The following is a 21,047-nucleotide window of genomic DNA, read 5'->3' on the forward strand; positions in this document are numbered from 1 at the left end:
ACAATCAACTTTATGCCAAAATGGAGAAATGTCTGTTTGAATGTCAATCTCTTCCTTTCCTAGGATACTTGGTCTCTGGCCAGGGACTACAAATGGACCCAGATAAACTCTCTGCCGTCTTAGATTGGCCACGCCCCTCCGGACTCCGTGCTATCCAACGTTTTTTGGGGTTCACCAATTATTACAGACAATTTATTCCGCATTTTTCCACCATTGTGGCTCCTATCGTGGCTTTAACCAAGAAGAATGCCAATCCTAAGTCCTGGTCTCCTCAAGCGGAAGACGCTTTTAAACGGCTCAAGTCTGCCTTTTCTTCTGCTCCCGTCCTCTCCAGACCCGACCCATCTAAACCCTTCCTATTGGAGGTTGATGCCTCCTCAGTGGGAGCTGGAGCGGTCCTTCTACAAAAAAACTCTTCCGGGCATGCTGTTACTTGTGGGTTTTTTTCTAGGACCTTCTCTCCGGCGGAGAGGAACTACTCCATCGGGGATCGAGAGCTACTGGCCATTAAATTAGCACTTGAGGAATGGAGGCATCTGCTGGAGGGATCAAAATTTCCAGTTATCATTTACACCGATCACAAGAATCTCTCCTTTTTCCAGTCTGCCCAACGGCTGAATCCTCGCCAGGCCAGGTGGTCTCTGTTCTTTGCCCGTTTTAATTTTGAAATTCACTTTCGCCCTGCCGACAAGAACATTAGGGCCGATGCTCTCTCTCGTTCCTCGGATGCCTCGGAAGTAGAGCTCTCTCCGCAACACATCATTCCTCCTGACTGCCTGATCTCCACTTCTCCAGCCTCCATCAGGCAAACTCCTCCAGGGAAGACCTTCGTTTCTCCACGCCAACGCCTCGGAATCCTCAAATGGGGTCACTCCTCTCACCTCGCAGGCCATGCGGGCATCAAAAAATCTTTGCAACTCATCTCTCGTTTCTATTGGTGGCCGACTCTGGAGACGGATGTTGTTGATTTTGTGCGGGCCTGTACTGTCTGTGCCCGGGATAAGACTCCTCGCCAGAAGCCTGCTGGTCTACTTCATCCTCTGCCTGTCCCCGAACAGCCTTGGTCTCTGATTGGTATGGACTTTATTACAGACTTACCCCCATCCCGTGGCAACACCGTTGTTTGGGTGGTCGTTGATCGATTTTCCAAGATGGCACATTTTATTCCTCTTCCTGGTCTTCCTTCAGCGCCTCAGTTGGCAAAACAATTTTTTGTACACATTTTTCGTCTTCACGGTTTGCCCACGCAGATCGTCTCGGATAGAGGCGTCCAATTCGTGTCAAAATTCTGGAGGGCTCTCTGTAAACAACTCAAGATTAAATTAAACTTCTCTTCTGCTTATCATCCTCAATCCAAAGGGCAAGTAGAAAGAATTAACCAGGTCCTGGGTGACTATTTACGGCATTTTGTTTCCTCCCGCCAGGATGACTGGGCAGATCTTCTACCATGGGCCGAATTCTCGTATAACTTCAGAGTCTCTGAATCTTCCTCCAAATCCCCATTTTTCGTGGTGTACGGCCGTCACCCTCTTCCCCCCCTCCCTACTCCCTTGCCCTCTGGTTTGCCCGCTGTGGATGAAATAACTCGTGATCTTTCCACCATATGGAAAGAGACCCAAAATTCTCTCTTACAGGCTTCATCTCGTATGAAGAAGTTTGCCGATAAGAAAAGAAGAGCTCCCCCCACTTTTTCTCCCGGAGACAAGGTATGGCTCTCCGCTAAATATGTCCGCTTCCGTGTCCCCAGCTACAAATTGGGACCACGCTATCTTGGTCCTTTCAAAATTCTGTGTCAAATTAATCCTGTCTCTTACAAACTTCTTCTTCCTCCTTCTCTTCGTATTCCTAATGCCTTTCATGTCTCTCTTCTTAAACCACTCATCATCAACCGTTTCTCTCCCAAACTTGTTTCTCCCACTCCTGTCTCCGGTTCTTCTGATATCTTTTCCGTTAAGGAGATACTGGCCTCCAAAAAGGTCAGAGGGAAAACTTTTTTTTTGGTTGACTGGGAGGGCTGTGGTCCTGAAGAGAGATCCTGGGAACCTGAGGACAATATCCTAGACAAAAGTCTGGTCCTCAGGTTCTCAGGCTCCAAGAAGAGGGGGAGACCCAAGGGGGGGGGTACTGTTACGCCGAGCGCTCCGGGTCCCCGCTCCTCCCCGGAGCGCTCGCAACATTCTCACTACGGCAGCGCCCCGGTCAGTTCCACTGACCGAGTGCGCTGCGATACCGCCTCCAGCCGGGATGCGATTCGCGACGCGGGTGGCGCCCGCTCGCGATGCGCACCCCGGCTCCCGTACCTGACTCGCTCTTCGTCGGTCCTGTCCCGGCGCGCGCGGCCCCGCTCCCTAGGGCGCGCGCGCGCCGGGTCTCTGCGATTTAAAGGGCCACTGCGCCACTGATTGGCGCAGTGGTTCTAATTGGTGTGTTCTCCTGTGCACTCCCTATGTATACCTCACTTCCCCTGCACTCCCTCGCCGGATCTTGTTGCCATCGTGCCTAGTGAAAGCGTTCCCTTGTGTGTTCCTAGCCTGTGTTCCAGACCTCCTGCCGTTGCCCCTGACTACGATCCTTGCTGCCTGCCCCGACCTTCTGCTACGTCCGACCTTGCTTTTGTCTACTCCCTTGTACCGCGCCTATCTTCAGCAGTCAGAGAGGTTGAGCCGTTGCTAGTGGATACGACCTGGTTACTACCGCCGCAGCAAGACCATCCCGCTTTGCGGCGGGCTCTGGTGAATACCAGTAGTGACTTAGAACCGGTCCACTAGCACGGTCCACGCCAATCCCTCTCTGGCACAGAGGATCCACCTCCTGCCAGCCGGCATCGTGACACCTGCATTCCGGTTACCTCTTAAGAGACTGTTGTGTATAGAGACTGTTGCATAAAATCTTCAAGTAAAGTTCTTCAGTTTATGCCCGGACAGCCGGGCATGCTGTGAGTTAAAGTTTTGCAAAATATGGAGGGCCACAGTTTGAGACCACTGCTTTACCCCTTCCAAGGGAAACTGTTCGCATAGCAGTCACAACTAAGATTCAATGAAATTAGAGGCAACATATCACAATAACATTACATATTAGAACATATTATAGGGGTATCCAAGATGCAGAGTGTGAACGTATCCAATGTATCCAAACACTTTAGGGATGTCCACATGTGCTTCTTTGGCACAGAGAAGGTTAAAGGGGTACTCTGGTGGAAAAACATATTTTTCAAATCAACTGGTTCCAGACAGTTAAACAGATTTGTAATTTACTTCTATTAAAAAATCTTAAACCTTCCAGTACTTACCAGTTGCTGTATGTTCCAGAGGAAGTTGAGTTGTTCTTTTCAGTCTGACCACAGTGCTCTCTGCTGACACCTCTATCCATGTCAGGAACTGTCCAGAGTAGGAACAAATCCCCATAGCAAACCTCTCCTGCTCTGGACAATTCCTGACATGGACAGAGGTGGCAGCAGAGAGCACTGTGGTCAGACTGAAAAGAACAACACAACTTCCTGTGGAGCATACAGCAGCTGATAAGTACTGGAAGGATTAAGATGTTTTAACAGAAGTAATATACAAATCTGTTTAACTTTCTGGAGCCAGTTGATTTGAATTTTTTTTTCCACCAGAGTACCCCTTTAACCATTTATTTGCCAAAGAAGCAAATGTGGACGTCCCTAAAGTGTTTAAATACATTGGATACGTTCACACTGTGCGTCTTGGATACTCCCTCTAATATGTTCCTGCATACGTTTTATACCCAGTGGCGCTTATTTACTAAGAGTGTTGTGTAGGTTTCTTTGTGGGTTTTAATTCCCTACAATTTATTTTCCACGATATTTCCTCTGGTTTCCCTACATTTTTCTTTTTTTACACATTCTCTGATCTGTGGGGTTTTCCTCAGCTCAAATCCACCACATTTTATGTGGAAACCTTAGTAAATATGTTGGGTCTTTGTGAAAATGTCAGAAACACGCCCCTTTTTGAAGACCATGCCCCCTTTTCCCGGCAGCTGCGCCCCCTTTTTCCGGTTTTCTTAGCAAAATGGAGAGTTAGTCAGGGTTTTTCCAATTCTGGCGCAAATTCTGGCGCAAAATCTGGCGCAGACAAAATTTCTGGTAAAAGCGACAGAATCTGGCGCACAACCCGACAAAACATGTCGTGTTTGCAATAGTAAATGAGGGCCAATGTTTGTTAGGTTTCAAAATGGTACAACAGACTGGAAATGGAATTGCAGTTAATAAACTGGCTAAAAGTATGCTTTCTATGGTCTCTAGTACCAACAAAAAAGTGTGTCCTTTCAGCCATTTTTTTGGGTGCGTGCCGTATTTTGCTGCGTATTTGCTGCTGCATATTTTCTTTTTCAATTGAAGTCAATGGGTAGCAAAATATGCAGCTGATTATGCTTTCCATTGCCTTCAATAGGTAGGAAAATACGCAGCAGCAAATACGTAGCAAAATACGTATTTGCTGCTGAGTACGTGATTTCTGGGATTTATAGAATCTCCAAGTAGAAGAATGTCTCTCTTACCTCTGTTTTCCTTCTGAATCATACTTGGGGACAACAAGCTGGCCAAATTGGGGTCTTTTCTAGTCGAAAAGTTAAACCCATCTTTGAGAACCTCATATAAATAATAATCTTGTCTCAAAATGGGTAGATATTTCCTAACACTGTTACAAATCTCTGTATGCTCAACATTGAACGTAGTGACAAAAGAAACCCTACCACTATGATTCTGTGTGTTAGGCTGGGTTCACACCACGTTTTGTTAAATACGGCTCCCGTATACGGCTGGGAGGAGGGGACGGGGCTTAATCGCGGAGCCCGCACTCAGCCGTATTCGGGAACCGTATTTAATGTATGTCTATGAGCCGACCGGAGTGAACCGCAGCCTCCAGTCGGCTGCTTTTTCGGCCGTATGCGGTTTCCCGACCGCAGGCAAAAACGTGGTCGGTCCGTTATTTTTTTTTTTTTTTTTACAGTTTAAAGGAGAAATGCAGCAAAAAACTTTTAACTCTCCCTGTGCCCAGGCTGCAAAAAAAAATAAAAATAAATGAAACTCACCTTCCTACGTTCCCCCTGTTGAGCCGGTATTGACTTACCTGTCCTCCGGAGCTGCTCGGCTCCCTGCTTCTTCGACTCGCCAGCCGCAGGGATATCCCGCCTCGGCCGGTGATAGGCTGAGCGTACTGTCATGTAAGGAGCCGACCAGAGCCAGCCTATCACCGGCCGGGTGGCACATCGCTGTGGCCGGCAATACGCTGACCGCAGTGTGACATTCCGAGGATAAGAAGCAGGGAGCCAAGCAGCGCCGGAGGAACGGGACGCCAATACCGCCACAACGGGGGAATGTAGATAGGTGAGTTTAAATTTGTTTTTTCAGTTTCTGTAGCCTGGGCACAGGGAGCGTTAAAAGTTTTTTCGACATATTTCTCCATTAATAATGTAATGGGCTATTTCATTAGCTGGTGGACATACAGTATGTAAAGTTGAATGTTATTATATATATTGTTCCCAGTTGTCAACCATTTCAGGCTTGGGTCAGGCTGGCTACAGCCTTTTTCAATAAGATAAAGTAAGGCTGTGTTCACACAGCAGAAATTCTGCTATCCATTTAAGTGGAATTTGAGAGGAATTTCAGCAGAATTTGTGTGTGCTCAAAACACAGAATTCTGCCAAAATTCAAAGCCCTGTTGAGTTTAATGGAATTCCACTCGAAATTCTGCAAAATTTAAAAACAGGTCTTATATTTTTGCAGAATCCAGAAATTCTGCAGTGTGAATGGGACAGCGGACTTCCCATTCAATTAAATGTGCAGTAAATTTTGTGGAATTTCCAAGCTGAATTTTCCAACATATTTCCGCACCAAAATTCCGCCTTGTGAACATAACCTTAGCAGCATGTACAAGATTTAGGCTGGTTTCCCTCTAGCCCATCTGAATGCAGATGCTTGAGAATTTCGGCTAATAGGACATTGGGTGGACTGTTAGGCCCCATTCCCACGGCAGTATTTTCATACAGAATCCAGAAGAAAAATTCAGCTCAGAAATTCTGCTACATGAAGTTAACATTGTGGTAACCAGGATTTTCGCTGTCCCATTCCACGGCAGATTTTCCGCTGTAGAACCTTCGGATTCCAGACACCCCAAAAAGCATGAAGAATCTATATATTGAGAGCAAGAATTCCCACCCAAATTTCGCATGGAATCTGCAAAACTGCAAAAAAAAAAAAAAATCACTGCCACATTGGCAGAACGGAATCTGAGTAGATGCACAGAAATTCCACTGTGTGAATGGGGCCTTAAAGGGGTACTCCGCCCCTAGACATCTTATCCCCTATCCTTTAGATAAGATGTCTGATCACAGGGGTCCCTCCGCTGGGGACCCCTGCGATCTTCCTGCTGCACCTGGCGTTTGTTTAGAGCTTCGGGTGCAGCGCCGGAGGCGCATGATGTCATGGCCATGCCCTGTCCACGATGTTATGAACACGTCAGGGGGTGTGGTCATGACATCACGAGCGGGGTGTTTCTGTGATGTCACGAGCCTCCGCCCCGCATCCCCAGTCATCCAGCAAGGAGCGAAGTTCGCTCCGTGCACTGGATGTCTGGGGTGCCGAAGTCGAGATCGTGGGGGTCCCCAGCGGCAGGACCCCTGCGATCAGATATTTTATCCCCTATCTTTTGGATAGGGGATAAGATGTCTAAGGTCGGAGTACCCCTTTAAAGAAATCCTCTGTTCTTGCACTTATTTTAAGGAGGAGCAGAAAAGTTGTGTATATTTTTTTAGCATTTTCAGCTGCTTGTCATAATGTTCCAGTGTTTCTGCTATACTGAATATTTACATTGCTAGTTTTCCTGTTCTTGGTGATAGTTTTGTTTATTTGCTTATGTCTACTCACAGTGTAGGCTTTACTCTTACTACTGAGAATCTTTGATATTCCGAAGTCTCCAATCTTCACGATCATCTGGTGTTTGTCCAGTAAGATGTTCTGTGTCTTTAAGTCTCGGTGAAGGATGAGTTTGTTGTGCACATGATGCAGAGCGAGAAGAATCTGGACAAAGAAGTGTAGGATGGTGTCTTCATCCAATAGTGAATTACAGCGCTTCTGGATGTATTCGGCTAATGTGCCCCCTGCAGGGAAGAAGAAGAAACATCAATACTATATATTCCAAAATATACCCTAAAAAACACTAGTATGAAACCATAACCACACTGTGCTACAAAACTGGACAGGATACATATTCTCTATAAGTATATATTCTCTAGAGATGAGCGAACTTACAGTAAATTCGATTCGTCACAAACTTCTCGGCTCGGCAGTTGATGCCTTTTCCTGCATAAATTAGTTCAGCTTTCCGGTGCTCCGGTGGGCTGGAAAAGGTGGATACAGTCCCAGGAGACTCTTTCCTAGGAATGTATCCACCTTTTCCAGACCACCGGAGCACCTGAAGGCTGAACTAATTTATGCAGGAAAAGATTTCAACTGCCGAGCCGAGAAGTTCGTGACGAATCGAATTTACTGTAAGTTCGCTCATCTCTAATATTCTCCACTAATAACTTATGAGCCAGGAATCCCTTTGATCTGCTGAATTTTATAGGACAACAAACATTTTAATGTTCTTATAGTTCTATGATAACAATAGGTGTTGCCAGTTTGAATTTACAGTACAAATCCCCTAATCTGAATCTCAAGCTGCGACGGTCAAATAGGTCGAGTAAAACCAAACATTTAAAGGGGTACTCCGGTGGAAAACATTTATTTTTTTAAACTTGGTGCCAAAAAGTTAAACAGATTTGTAAATTTCTTCTATTTAAAAATCTTAACCCTTCCAGTACTTATCAGCTGCTGTATGCTCCAGAGGAAGTTCTTATTTTTTTTTCTCTGACCACAGTGCTCTCTACTGCCACCTCTGTCCATGTCAGGAACTGTCCAGAGTAGAAACAAGTCCCCATAGCAAATCTCTGTTGCTCTGGACAGTTCCTAACATGGACAGAGGTGTCAGCAGAGAGCACTGTGGTTAGACATTAAGGGTACGTTCACGCGTGTATATTTTGCTGCAATTTTTCTTCAGCTGATTTTGCTACTGCATGCAGCAAAGGTACCTTTAAGGGTATGTTCACGTGTGTATTTTTGCTGCAGACCTACTGTAGCAGATTTTGTTACCCACTGAAGCAAATGGCAGCAAAATCTGCAACAGCAAATCTGCAGCAGATCTGCAGCAAAAATACATGTGTGTGAACGTACCCTAAAAGCCCAAAAATCAGCAATCCATAATACAAGTGTTTCTAAGTCAAAACATCAACCAACATCTGGTCCGTAAAAGGAGTGTTTTTATTTATTATTATGGCCTTGTGTTCGGGAAAAGGGAATTCCAGGATGAAGATGAGGGTGACTGGGTTAGATCAGGGTGAATCTAGGGCCGTTCATCCTGTGTATCAAGTGCCACCATTCATTTTTGTGTATATTACAGGGAATTGCAGATGCAAATGACATAATTATCCGCAGTAGATTAGAAGACATCAAACTGTCAATAAATAATAGCTTATATATATATATATATATATATATATATATATATATATATCTGTGTCTGTGGTGCTATTATATGGTGTGTTACTAGCATTGTTTATTGGTTTTTCTGCTATCATTAAAGGGGTACTCCCGTGGAAAACTTTATTTTTATTTTTTTTAAATCAACTGGTGCCAGAAAGTTAAACAGATTTGTAAATCACTTCTATTAAAAAATCTTAATCCTTCCAGTACTTTTTAGGGGCTGTACACTTAAGAGAAATCCAAAAAAGAAATGCATTTCCTCTGATGTCATGACCACAGTGCTCTCTGCTGACCTCTGCTGTCCATTTTAGGAACTGTCCAGAGCAGCATATGTTTGCTATGGGGATTTTCTCCTGCTCTGGACAGTTCCTAAAATGGACAGCAGAGGTCAGCAGAGAACACTGTGGTCATGACATCAGAGGAAATGCATTTCTTTTTTTGATTTCTCTTTAGCATACAGCCCCTAAAAAGTATTGGAAGGATTAAGATTTTTTAATAGAATAATAGAAGTGATTTACAAATATGTTTAACTTTCTGGCACCAGTTGATTAAATAAAAAAAGTTTTCCACAGGAGTACCCCTTTAACTACATCTCTTAAAGGGGTTCTCCTCTTCCCTAGCGCTTGGAACATTTTGTTCCAAACGCAGGCTGCGGGGATCGTGATGTCACGCCACACCCCCTCAATGCAAGTCTACGGGAGGGGGCATGGCAGTTGTCACGCCCCCTCCCATAGACTTGCATTGAGGGGGTGTGGTGTGACATCACGAGGGGGCACGGCCAAGACGTCACGATACCCGCAGCCTACACCAAGCGTTCGGAACAAAATGTTCCGAACGCTGGTGCAGTGGAGTACCCCTTTAACAGTGGCACTTATCTATAATCTGTTTGGGTCGCCATCACCTGGCATTTTGTCTCTGGAAAATAAAAATACCTTTTCACCGACCAGATCTTGGTTGATGTTTTGACTCTGAAATACTTGTATTATGGATTGCTGCATTTTCATATTTTAAGTGTTTGTTTAAAGTTATGTTTTTTTCAGCCTAGGTTGGTATTTGTGGTGATTTTTAGGCTATGTTCAGGGTAGGTTTGTTGGGGGCCTCTCTTCAGTTGGAGAAGGGCTTTGCCATAGACTGCATCCTTTGTATACGTTTTTTTTTTAGTGTAACATATATGCACTTTTTCTTGCACTTGCAGAGAGCACATGGCTTCGCTCTTAAAAAACAAACAAAAACAAAAAACTAGTGGCTGTGGTTAGTGCTGCGTTCATGACCATTGCAGGCTGGTCCCGGAGTTGCTGCTTCACAGTGTCATAAAATTATTTTAATAGTCAGATTGATAGAAATATTATATACTAGCTGAGTACCTGGCGTTGCCCGGTTTTTCCTTCCTCATCCTTGTTGGGGAGGAAAATCAACAGAGGAGGAAGCTTTTGACTTCATATCCCATCCACATATATTGTTGTCATATCCCAACCCCATATCCCGTCCTCATATCCCGACCTCCTATCTCCACCTCCTATCCTGACCTCCTAACTCGACCTCCTATCTCAACCTCCTATCCCCTCCTCCTATCCCCTCCTCCTATCCTGACCTCCTATCCTGACCTCCTATCCCGACCTCCTATCCTGTCCTCTTATCCCCGACCTCCTAACTCGACCTCCTATCCCAACCTCCTATCTGGACCTCCTATCCCGTCCTCCTATCCCGACCTCCTATCCAGTCCTCCTATCTCCACCTCCTATCCCGTCCTCATATCCTGACCTCCTAACCCACCCTCCTATCCCATCCTCCTATCCCCTCCTCCTATCCCGACCTCCTATCCAGTCCTCCTATCTGGACATCCTATCCCGTCCTCTTATCCCCGACCTCCTAACTCGACCTCCTATCTGGACCTCCTATCCCGACCTCCTATCCAGTCCTCCTATCTCGACCTCCTATCCCGACCTCCTATCCCGTCCTCCTATCTCGACCTCCTATCCCGTCCTCCTATCTCGACCTCCTATCCCGTCCTCCTATCCCGTCCTCCTATCCCGTCCTCCTATTCCGACCGCCTATCTCGATCTCCTATCCAGTCCTCAAATCCCGTCCTCATATCCCGACCTCCTATCCCGACCTCCTATCCCGACCCATAATATGTGTACCAGGTAATGAAATATCTCCAGCAGTACAGAAGTTATGTGGGAAATTACATTTCCCATTGATTTGCATGGGACTTTAAACAAAAACCCTGACCCTCACAAATGGGGGTGGTTAAGGGTTAAATTAACTATCCTATATTTTAAGTGGACATATAAGTAACATGTGACCAAGTATTATGGAAATTTCTCCAGCCGTTTGGAAGTTATGCAGTAACATATATTTCCCATAGAGTTGTATGGGACTTTAAACATAAACCCCGACCCTGGCAAATGGGGGTGAGTAAGGGTTAAATCACCTATCCTATGTTTGTTGTTGACATATAAGTAACATGTGGCCAAGTTTCATGTTAATATCTTTAGCCGTTTGGAAGTTTTTGTGGAACATACATACATACATACACACATACATACACACACATTGGGGGAGATTTATCAAAACCTGTGGAGAGGAAGAGTGGTGCAGTTGTCCATAGCAACCAATCAGATTGCTTCTTTCATTTTCCACAGGCCTCTTTAGAGGCCTGTGGAAAATGAAAGAAGCAATCTGATTGGTTGCTATGGGCAACTGCACCACTCTTCCTCTGCACAGGTTTTGATAAATCTCCCCCATTGAGTTTTATATATATATATATATATATATATATATATATATATATATATATATATAGATTCCAGTGTATATAAAACAAAGGTATTTTATTGGTTACAGGAACAAGTGCATAAATGTGAGATGTCATAGAGATGAAGCCACATTCCGGTAATTATTGTGGCATCCATCCTCCAAAACACTGACCTTCCCTCTGTCAACAATCTGAGTCATTCTGGTTTCTGACCTGGATTTATATAAGTAGTTGGTTTCAGTCCTTTTATCAGATCACAATGCAAGAGCCAGACAAAACAGAAAGACGCATGATCGCAGAAAAGGTGCAGCCCATGAAAGAGTTAAAGGGGTATTCCCATCTCATAAAGTGGTCGCTAGGATAGGCCAACACTGAATGATCAGTGGTTGTCTGAACCCTGGGACCTGAAAAAAATTAAGATGGAGGGGAGAATAATGGCATAAGGGGATTAAGTATCGCATTAGTATAAAGGTAAGAGCACGCCATTTGTCGGCGCGTACCCCTCAAGCATAAGTTCCGTGCAAATTTACGCACGAGGGGTACCTACGGACATGCTTTCAGCCTTTGGGGGTACAGTTGCCAAAAGAGTTGAGAAGCACTGCACTAGAGGGTGTTTAGGTGCTGACCGCACACCGTTTATACACCAGCAGTATAGGAAAGCTTGTAACTGGTGCAGCCAGGCTGTCACTTAGGGTACAGACACACAATGCAGTTGAGTTGTGGTTGTATTGCTGTTGACCTAATATGCAGTAAGAACTTCTGAAATGCTGCCATAATCTATTCAGCAATTAAAGCGTAATAGCAAAAACTGGCAAATATTAAAAAAAATATATAAAAAAAAAAACTCATTGGCCAGCCGCAAGACAACTACATCACTACCGTTACACGGTGTCTATCTAGGACAGTCTTAGTAAGAGCTCAAAAATAAAGATATATGAAAATGTAAGATGTTATATTACTCTGGGTATTCCAGAGTATTAATAATAATTCAATGGCATCTGTCATTCCTCCGGGAGTCAGGCCAAGAGTCTGAGAAGCGGTTTCTGGAGTCCGCTCTGCTCCAGTGTGCACTGTCTCTCTCAGCTTATGCTGCGCCGTTGATTGACAGCCAGCGTGCGCAGCAGAGCTACCCAGTCCTGGAGCAGGCAGACCAGCTCTGTGTGTCAATACCCCTATTTCTCCTTTCTTACCTTTGTTCTCTAAGCCTGAATTTGCCAGGTTTGGTGATCAGACAATAGATTCCTTAGTGGTAAGAAATTGATGACTCTGGATGCTTTTCGCTCTCCTGGGAGAGGAATCTTTCAGGGCAAATTTTTTTCTTTTGCCTACAATTCCCAGGGGGACTGAACTGTCCACGACTTTTTCTTTGAAGCATTTGCTTTGTATACTCCGGCCATTCCTGGGCTATTGTCTCTCTTGCATAGTAACATCAACTCAACTCCTAAGGATAAAAAGCTCCCATTTTTCGTGGGGTGGGAGGAGGACATCAATTCTTCCCTTTCTTTGCCTCAGTGGCAAGAGTGTTGTATCGTGGTCAGTAAGGTTAGCTGGCACGTGTGCTTACAGAAACGTTTCTTTAGATTTTACAGAGTTTACCTGGTCCCTACAAGTTTGCATGAGGTCTAACCTCTGGTGTCTCCTTTCTTCTTTAGAGGGAGAAACCAGTTATAAGCCATTTAGGATGCCCAACTGGACTTTTCTGTTGACTCAATGTATCTTGCTGGCCACACATATCCATGTGACGACTGAGTAGAAATCCACATCCATGCACCTCTCCAGGGTAGTGAACAGGGTTAACTGCATTATGGTGAATGAAAATCAGCGATCAGTGATGACACGGTGGAATACTTTAACAAGATTTAGAAGTCTTGGATGTTCTTACCCCATTGTCCAGATATGCGTCACTGCATGTCATTTAAAGGGTAGCTTCCACCATCCTATTTTTTTTTTCTGTCCCTAACCCCCTCCCTGCTTTTCATTTTTATTTTTACTATATTAAAAATAACTTTTTTTTCTGCCTGGTAGTGTGCTCACTACCAGGCAGACTTCCCCAGCAGGCACCACGTCACTGATGCCTGCTGGGGGGGGGGACTTCCGCCCTTAGTTCATCTACACAGGGTGCCTCCAGCTGTTTCACCACTACAACTCCCAGCTTGCCCTGACATCTATTGGCTGGAGGCACCCTGTGTAGATAAACTATTAGTTAGTTACAAGCGGCGCTGCAGCACTACGGCGCTAGCCCGTTCCCTCCGTCAAATTCCCCCGCGCCATACCCTGTTCCCTCCATCACAACCCCCCCGCATACCCCGTTCCCTCCATCACAAACCCCCCCTCCCGCATACCCCGTTCCCTCATTACACTTACAGTTACTGCAGAGTCCGGCAGCGGCCGTGCAGGGACAGCGGCGGCGACGAGGCGGTGGCGATGTGCGGGAGGAGTGGCCTCCCAGCCAGTGGCCGGGGAGCCAATGCGCTCGCTCCCACCTGTCTGATTGACAGGCAGGGAGCGAGTGCAGCCTAACTTAAAAAGGACTGATTGCCAGGCCAAAATCAGTCCTTTTTCAGGCGTGACGTCACGCCAGGCTGCAGCTGGAAACTAGGAGGGAGACCCCTAGTGGCCGGTTTTTAAATGAAAAAAAATAAAATAAAAGTATATTAGAGATATGTTGTAGTATATATCAAGACTAGGCACACCGTAATTTTTGATGCAAAAATGTCACACCATAGCGACTACAGGTCGTCACGCTATATTGCTCACAACACGGCTCTGCTTGCCATCACCTACTTTCCTCCTACCCCGCAGCAATCCGGTCTGATGAAGGTCTTGTGACCGAAACGTAACATTCTGTTTGGATTGCAAAATAAAAATGACCACTTCAGCTCCGGAGGCTCGTGATGTCACGGCCACGCCCCTCAATGCAATCTATGGGAGGGGGCCTTCCATCCATAGACTTGCATTGAGGGGGCATGGCCGTAACGTCACGAGCGCAACACGGCCGTGAAGTCATGAGCCTCCACCCTGCATGGTCAGTCATCCGTACACCGAAGTTCGCTCCGTGCACCGATGTCTGGGGTGCCACAGCCGAGATCGTGGGGTCCCCAGCTGCTGGACCCCCACAATCAGACATCTTATCCCCTATCCTTTGGATAGGGGATAAGATGTCTAGGGGTGGAGTACCCCTTTAATGAGGCCTAAATCAGTCATGTTTTATGATGCTGTAATCATGTTCTTCTATGGAAACAAATTGCATCTGTCATTTGTATAAGTAAGGCAATATGGCTGTGAATATGGTTTCATTTCTTAGTATTAGGTCTATGTGGTTTTGTAGTAAAACTTGTGGTACTCACCAGGAGCATACTCCATTGCAATCATAAGGGCCTTGTCTTCCAGAAAATTCTCATAGTATTCTATGATGTTTGGGTGATTGAGCAGTTTCAGCACTTGGCATTCATTCTGTGCGGCGAGGCGCTCGTCTTTAGTCATCTGCTCCACCGGGATCTGCTTGATGATCACTAGTTTCTGGTCCGCTTTTCTCAGGCACAAGTGCACGATCCTGTGGACAGACACGGACAAGTCACATACCGACGCTCATCCATAGAGACACCTACCTGTAAGGGTAGGTTCACACTGAGGAAGTCCAACACTGTATGAATCAGTCAGCGGTAGGAACGCACAGATATTGCCGTCCCCATAGACCACTTTTACCACATAATAACCCACATATTTCCCACATAATAACCATTATAAAATGATCATAACAAGCAATAGTTATATGATTTTGCAGCTCATTATTTTTTAATTTTTTTTTCGTTAACATAGATCAGTGTTTCCCAACCAGGGTGCCTCCAGATGTGGCAAAACTACAATTCCCAGAATGTCTGGACAGCCAAAGGCTGCCTAAGGCTGTCCAGGTATGCTGGGAGTTGTAGTTTTGCAACATCTGGAGGCACCCTGGTTGGGAAACACTGACCCAGATGAATGTTTTTTTTTTTTTCCAGATAAGTAGCATTATTGTGGCATTTGAGTCTATGAGGGAGATCAAAGCCTGTGCCAAAAAACCTTACCAGTTTCCTATAGCAACCAATTAGATGGTTTCTTATTTTTCAGAGATCTTTTTATAATTAAAAGTAGTAATCTGATTGGTTGATATGGGCAACTACTCCACTTTTCCTTTGCACAGGTTTTGATCAATCTCTACCTATGTCTCTGTTCACACACAGTATTTTGGGCTGTTTTACAGATGAGTTCCATAGACTAAAAATCCTTAGGGCTCATTCACAGTACGTAATCTGATTTTGAGAGTTTGGAAATGAACTGTTTCCATAGATGGCAATGCATTTCTGAGTGGAACATTTGCATTCTTTCGGCGGAGTCTGGGATCTGGAATTCCGTAGTGTGAATGGTGCAGCAGAATCCCATTAAAAACAATGGGAGGCTACGGATTTTCTGCAGCGGAATTCCACTCAGAAAATGAATAGTTTGAATGGGCCCTTACAGCTGGAAAATTATGTGCAAGGTACTTTTCCAGCTGTTAGGCTAGGATTCCACTTGGCTTTTTTCAAATTTTTTCAATGAAAAAAAACGCCACAAAAAACGGCAGTGCAATTTCCTGCGCCTGACGTTTTTTCTGGCGTTTTTGCATTTGAGTTGAAATTGCATTTTTGGCTCCTTTAGCGTTTCTTTCAAAATGTGTTGGGTACCAAAAAAAAAGGATGCAGTAGGGATGGGAAAACAGTTATTTAAGGAAACTTTTATTTTTTTATAATGAACTTTTCATAAATTTTTAATAAAGTGTGTATGTGTGTTTCACTTTTTTTCTCTATTTCTTTCCATTTTTTAGGTAGTACTACTACTCTCAGCATCGAACAGACTGTTCCATGATGGGAGTAGTAGTACCTGTACTAATAGACATATTGCCCCGGGTGTCACTAGTGACACCTGATGCGATCGTCCATAATATAGCAGAGATGTGGAGCGTCGCGTCGCATCTCTGCACTATACTCCGGCCAGTGATGTGAATACAACATCACTCATTCATATTTTCCGCCCAGAGTGGGGATTGGCCGGATGGTTGCAGCCAATCACAGTGGATGGTTGCAGCCAATCACGAGTGATGTTCTATTCATATCACTGGCTGGAGTACAGAGCAGAGATGTGAGCGCTGTATAGAGCCACTCCGCATCTCTGCAATAGATAAGACGATCACAGCGGGTGTCAGGAGTGACACCCGCTGTGATCTTTCCTTAACTGCAGGTACTACTACTCCCAACACTCTGCTCAACTCTGCTCAATGCTGGGAGCTGTAGTACCTGCATTAATAGACATATCGCAGCGAGTGTAACTTCTGACACCTGTTGCGATCTGTCTATTAGAGCAGGTACTACAGCTCCCAGCATGGAGCAGAGTGTACTCCATGTTGGGAGCTTTAGTACCTGCAGGTAAGAACAGATCACAGCGGATGTCACTCCTGACACCCGTTGTGATCCTCCTGTATAATGTATAGATGCGGCCGGACGCTCTTCTATGGTCCCCTGCACTGACGTATATATACATCTATTCATATTTCCCACAGAGTTGTGATTGGCTGGAACCATCTGACCAATTACAGCTCTCTGCAGGAAATATGAATAGTTGTATATATACGGCAGTGCAGGGGACCATAGAAGAGTGGACGGCCGCATCTTTAAATTATACAGAAGGATCGCCTGGGAACCCGGACGATCTGTCAATTAGTACAGGAACTACTACTCCCATCATGGAACAGTGTGTTCCATGCTGGGAGTAGTAGTCCCACCTATAAAATAAAGAAAAAAAGTGAAAAACACACACACACTACATTTTTATTGTTGTCGGCTATATTTTTAGGTCCCCGCCCGCCCACATAAACTGATCCCTGTTTAAAAATGAATACAAATGCTGTCATAAAAGATACATTTCGTTAAATACAATTTTTTCCATCACTACTGTATTTTTTTTTTATGGTACCCTACGAAATTTTATAAAAATGGGATCTCCATCACTTTTTTGGATCGCTAAAGTCCAAAAGAGAATAAAAACCGCCTGAAAAAATGCCAAAGTCAAAACCCACATGGCGTTTTTTTTTGGCGTTTTTTCACTCCCATATACTTCTATGGGAGAAAAACGCCACGATTTCAGGGGGAAAAACACCATAGGCTCAACATGCTGTGATTTAGCAAAACCGCCAAGGAGCTGAAAAACGCCAAAAGAGTGAAAAAAACACCAAAAGAATTAAAAAATTGCCAAACTGAAAAACGCCAAGTGGAAAAATAATTTTTCGATTTCTCATTGATTTACAGCTAACATCTGGCTGCAGCGTTTTTTGGACGAAGAAACGCCATGCGGCAGAATTTCCCCCAAAAAACCAAGTGTAATTCCAGTCTTAGAATGTCTTTCGCCACCCAAAACTCTATATAACATAACATTTTCCATCCACAAACCCATATGAGGGCTTGTTTTTTGCACAAACGATTACACTTTGTAATGACCCCTTTCATTTGTCCATAAAATACGTACGGCAAAGCAAAACAAAAAAACTTATAGTGGGGTGGGAATTGAAAAGAACACTTGAAAATATTGGGGGGGGGGGTTGTTTTTACACTGTACACTTTTCGGAAAAACTGACTTTTTCTTTATTTTGTGGGTTAATATGATTAAAATGTTACCCATGTTCACATGTTTTTTTATTACTATACTACTTTTTTTTTTAAATTCAAACTAAAAAGTAAGTATGTTTAAAATTGCCCTATTCTTACCCTCTATAACTTACTTATTTTTCCATATACAGGACTATATACAGGACTATTTGTAGTTTTTATTGATACCACTTTTGCTTAAAGGGGTATTCCAGGCAAAACCTTTTTTTATATATATATCTCAACTGGCTCCGGAAAGTTAAACAGATTTGTAAATTACTTCTATTAAAAAATCGTAATCCTTCCAATAGTTATTAGCTTCTAAAGTTTTCTGTCTAACTGCTCAATGATGATGTCACGTCCCGGGAGCTGTGCATGATGAGAGAATATCCCCATAGGAACTGCACAGCTCCTGGGACGTGAGTCATCAGAGAGCAGTTAGACAGAAAACAACAACTCAACTTCAGAAGCTAATAACTATTGGAAGGATTAACAGCAACAGAAGAATGCAGCAGCACACTGCCAGCACAAGGATATAGGTGCAACATGAATATGCAGTTAAAACATGGAGAGCTATACAGCTTCCGGAGCCAGTTGATATATAAAAAAAAGTTTGGGCCTGGAATACCCCTTTAAACGTGACTTTTTGATAACTTTCATTCCTTTTTCTGGCATGTGATGTCACCATTAGGCTAAGTTTCCACTTGGTTTTTTTCTGGCAGTTTTTGGAGTCCTGCCACTGCAGTTTTGGAGCCAAAGTCAGAAGTGGATCCATAAGGGAGGAGAAGTGTAAGACCTTCCTTTATATGTCCTATTCCTTTTGAATACATTTCTGGCTTTGGCTCAAAAACTGCAGTGGCAGATATTCAAAAACTGCCAGAAAAAAAACCAAGTGGAAACTTTGCCTAAATCAGCATTTTTTTATGTTTACATTACTGTATGGGATGATTAACATTTGAATGGGAAAAAGTGGTGATTTTAATTTTTATTGGGGGAGGGGCTTACCCACATTTTTTAACAATTTTTTTTACAATTTATTTTCGATTTATACATACTTATAAGAGACTATTTATAGCAATCTTAGGATTGATATTAATGTTCAGTGCTATTCTTTGGTATAGCACTGATCAGTGATATCGGCGACCTACTTGTACAGTCTTCCTCTGTGGGCCGCATTTTCACTCATCGGACCCACAATCGTGCTGTGGGTGGTCCAATGAGTAAATACAAGCACCTCAACTGCTTTTGATGCCGTAATCAGTATTGGTCATGACATCTGAAGGGTTGAAGAGGTTAACCAGTATAACGAAACTTATTAACATAGAGAGCTGGGGCGCCGGGTGAGAGATCACAGAGGGTCCCAGCGGTCGAAACCTCTGGCAATATGACACCTGTGGATACATTTTTGGATATCAGACTACTCCTTTATTGCTGTGCATCAGCATGATCGCTGCTGTCTGCCATTAGGGGCATGTACTTAAACACACTATTTTGGGAAAGTGCTTTAAAAACAGCTAAAAGGGGTATTCCAGAAAAAAAACTTATATATCAACTGGCTCCAGAAAGTTAAACAGATTTGTAAATTACTTCTATTAAAAATTTTTTAATCCTTTCAATAATTATCAGCTGCTGAAGTTGTGTTGTTGTTTTCTGTCTGGCAACAGTGCTCTCTGCTGACATCTCTGCTTGTCTCAGGAACTGCACAGAGTAGAAGAGGTTTGCTAGGGGAATTTGCTTCTAAACTGGGCGGTTCCCGAGACAGGTGTCATCAGAGAGCACTTAGACAGAAAAGAACAACTCAACTTCAGCAGCTCTTAAGTACTTAAAGGATTACAATTTTTTAATAGAAGTAATTTACAAATCTGTTGAACTTTCTTTAGCCAGTTGAGATATATAAGTTTTTTCCTGGATAACCCGAACACAAAGGGGGGAGATTTATCAAAACCTGTGCAAAGGAAAAGTTGCCCAGTTGCCCATAGCAACCAGTCCGATTGCTTCTTTCAATTTGCCGAGGCCTTGTTAAAAATGAAAGAAGCGATCTGATTGGTTGCTATAGGCAACTTTTCCTCTGGACAGGTTTTGATAAATCTCCCCCAAAGTGCTCAAAAAATGCAGGTTTTTTTTAGCATTATTTCAAGTGGAAAAAAAAAAACACAAAAGAAAATTGAGAAGGAATTCACAGCACATGAATTGACCAAGAGGAGCCCTATACTTGTGTTTAACAGGGGTCCCTGCAGTCAGATACTAATCCTTTATACTGTTGCAAAACTACAACTCCCAGCATGCCCTGACAGCCACCCTGGTAGGGAAACACTGCTTTAGCTGTACATTTCTATATCACAAGTGCACTAGATGGTGCAGGACCATCCTTAGTGACTCCCTATAGTTCTGCACTGGAGAAAGTATGCTTCCAGCTGTTCCAAAACTACAACTCCCAGCATGCCCGGACAGCCTTTGGCTGTCCGGGCATGCTGGGAGTTGTAGTTTTGCAACTGTTGGAAGCATACTTTTTGGAAAACACTGCATTAGGGCAGTAATGTTTAATCTGTGGTCCTCCAGTTGAGGCTGCCCGGGCATGCTGGGAGTAGTAGTTGCGCCCACAGGTTGATAATCAGCAGCAGCACAGGAGATAACGGGTCCTGCACATCACATGACCTTCTAGCAGGCAGCGCTTGTCCCTGTCACGTGAGAGGAGCACAACTCCCAGCATTGCTATGACTGACTAGATCCTAATGGGTTTGGTATCCCAGGAATCTCACCCGAAGGCTCCTCTGCCGACCACCCGGATTTTCTGGTATTTCTCCATGTTTGGGTCCAGAGTGGAGTTGGTAGGAATGACGTCACGTTAAGGGGCGGGGGTATTTGGGGATGGGCGTGGCTATCCGAAATGTAGCGCTGTGTAGTGCACCAGGAAGGCGGAGCGTGCGTGTGTGCTGGGGAGGGGGCGGTGTAGTGAGGGGGATTTATGTGGGGCTGCGTGTTATTACACAAGACTGTATTTTGGAGGAGCTGAAGGGAGAGGAGTGATGCTTTTACATGGGACTGTATGTTGGAGGGGACTGAAGAGAGGGGAGTCATATTTACATGGGACTGTATG

General features: G+C 44.2%; 1 protein-coding gene across 2 annotated transcripts in view; it reads right to left on the bottom strand.

The window, feature by feature from the left end:
• The window catches only part of NEK8 (NIMA related kinase 8), a 112,215-nt gene extending 91,409 nt beyond the window's left edge, over positions 1–20,806 (bottom strand). For both annotated transcript variants that reach the window (XR_008889036.1, XM_056559085.1), the window contains exons 1-3: positions 20,710–20,806; positions 14,645–14,850; positions 6,884–7,116 (exon numbers count right to left, since the gene is read on the bottom strand). Coding sequence is in view for 1 of the 2 variants with exons in the window: in XM_056559085.1 (XP_056415060.1) it covers positions 6,884–7,116; positions 14,645–14,850; positions 20,710–20,756 (486 nt within the window). In the remaining variant the exon portion in view is untranslated. The remainder of the gene's footprint in view (positions 1–6,883; positions 7,117–14,644; positions 14,851–20,709) is intronic.
• Positions 20,807–21,047: the final 241 nt, after the last annotated feature.

The sequence above is a fragment of the Hyla sarda genome, chromosome 2 (assembly GCF_029499605.1).
Source record: "Hyla sarda isolate aHylSar1 chromosome 2, aHylSar1.hap1, whole genome shotgun sequence".
In the NCBI taxonomy this organism is placed as follows: Eukaryota; Metazoa; Chordata; class Amphibia; order Anura; family Hylidae; genus Hyla; species Hyla sarda.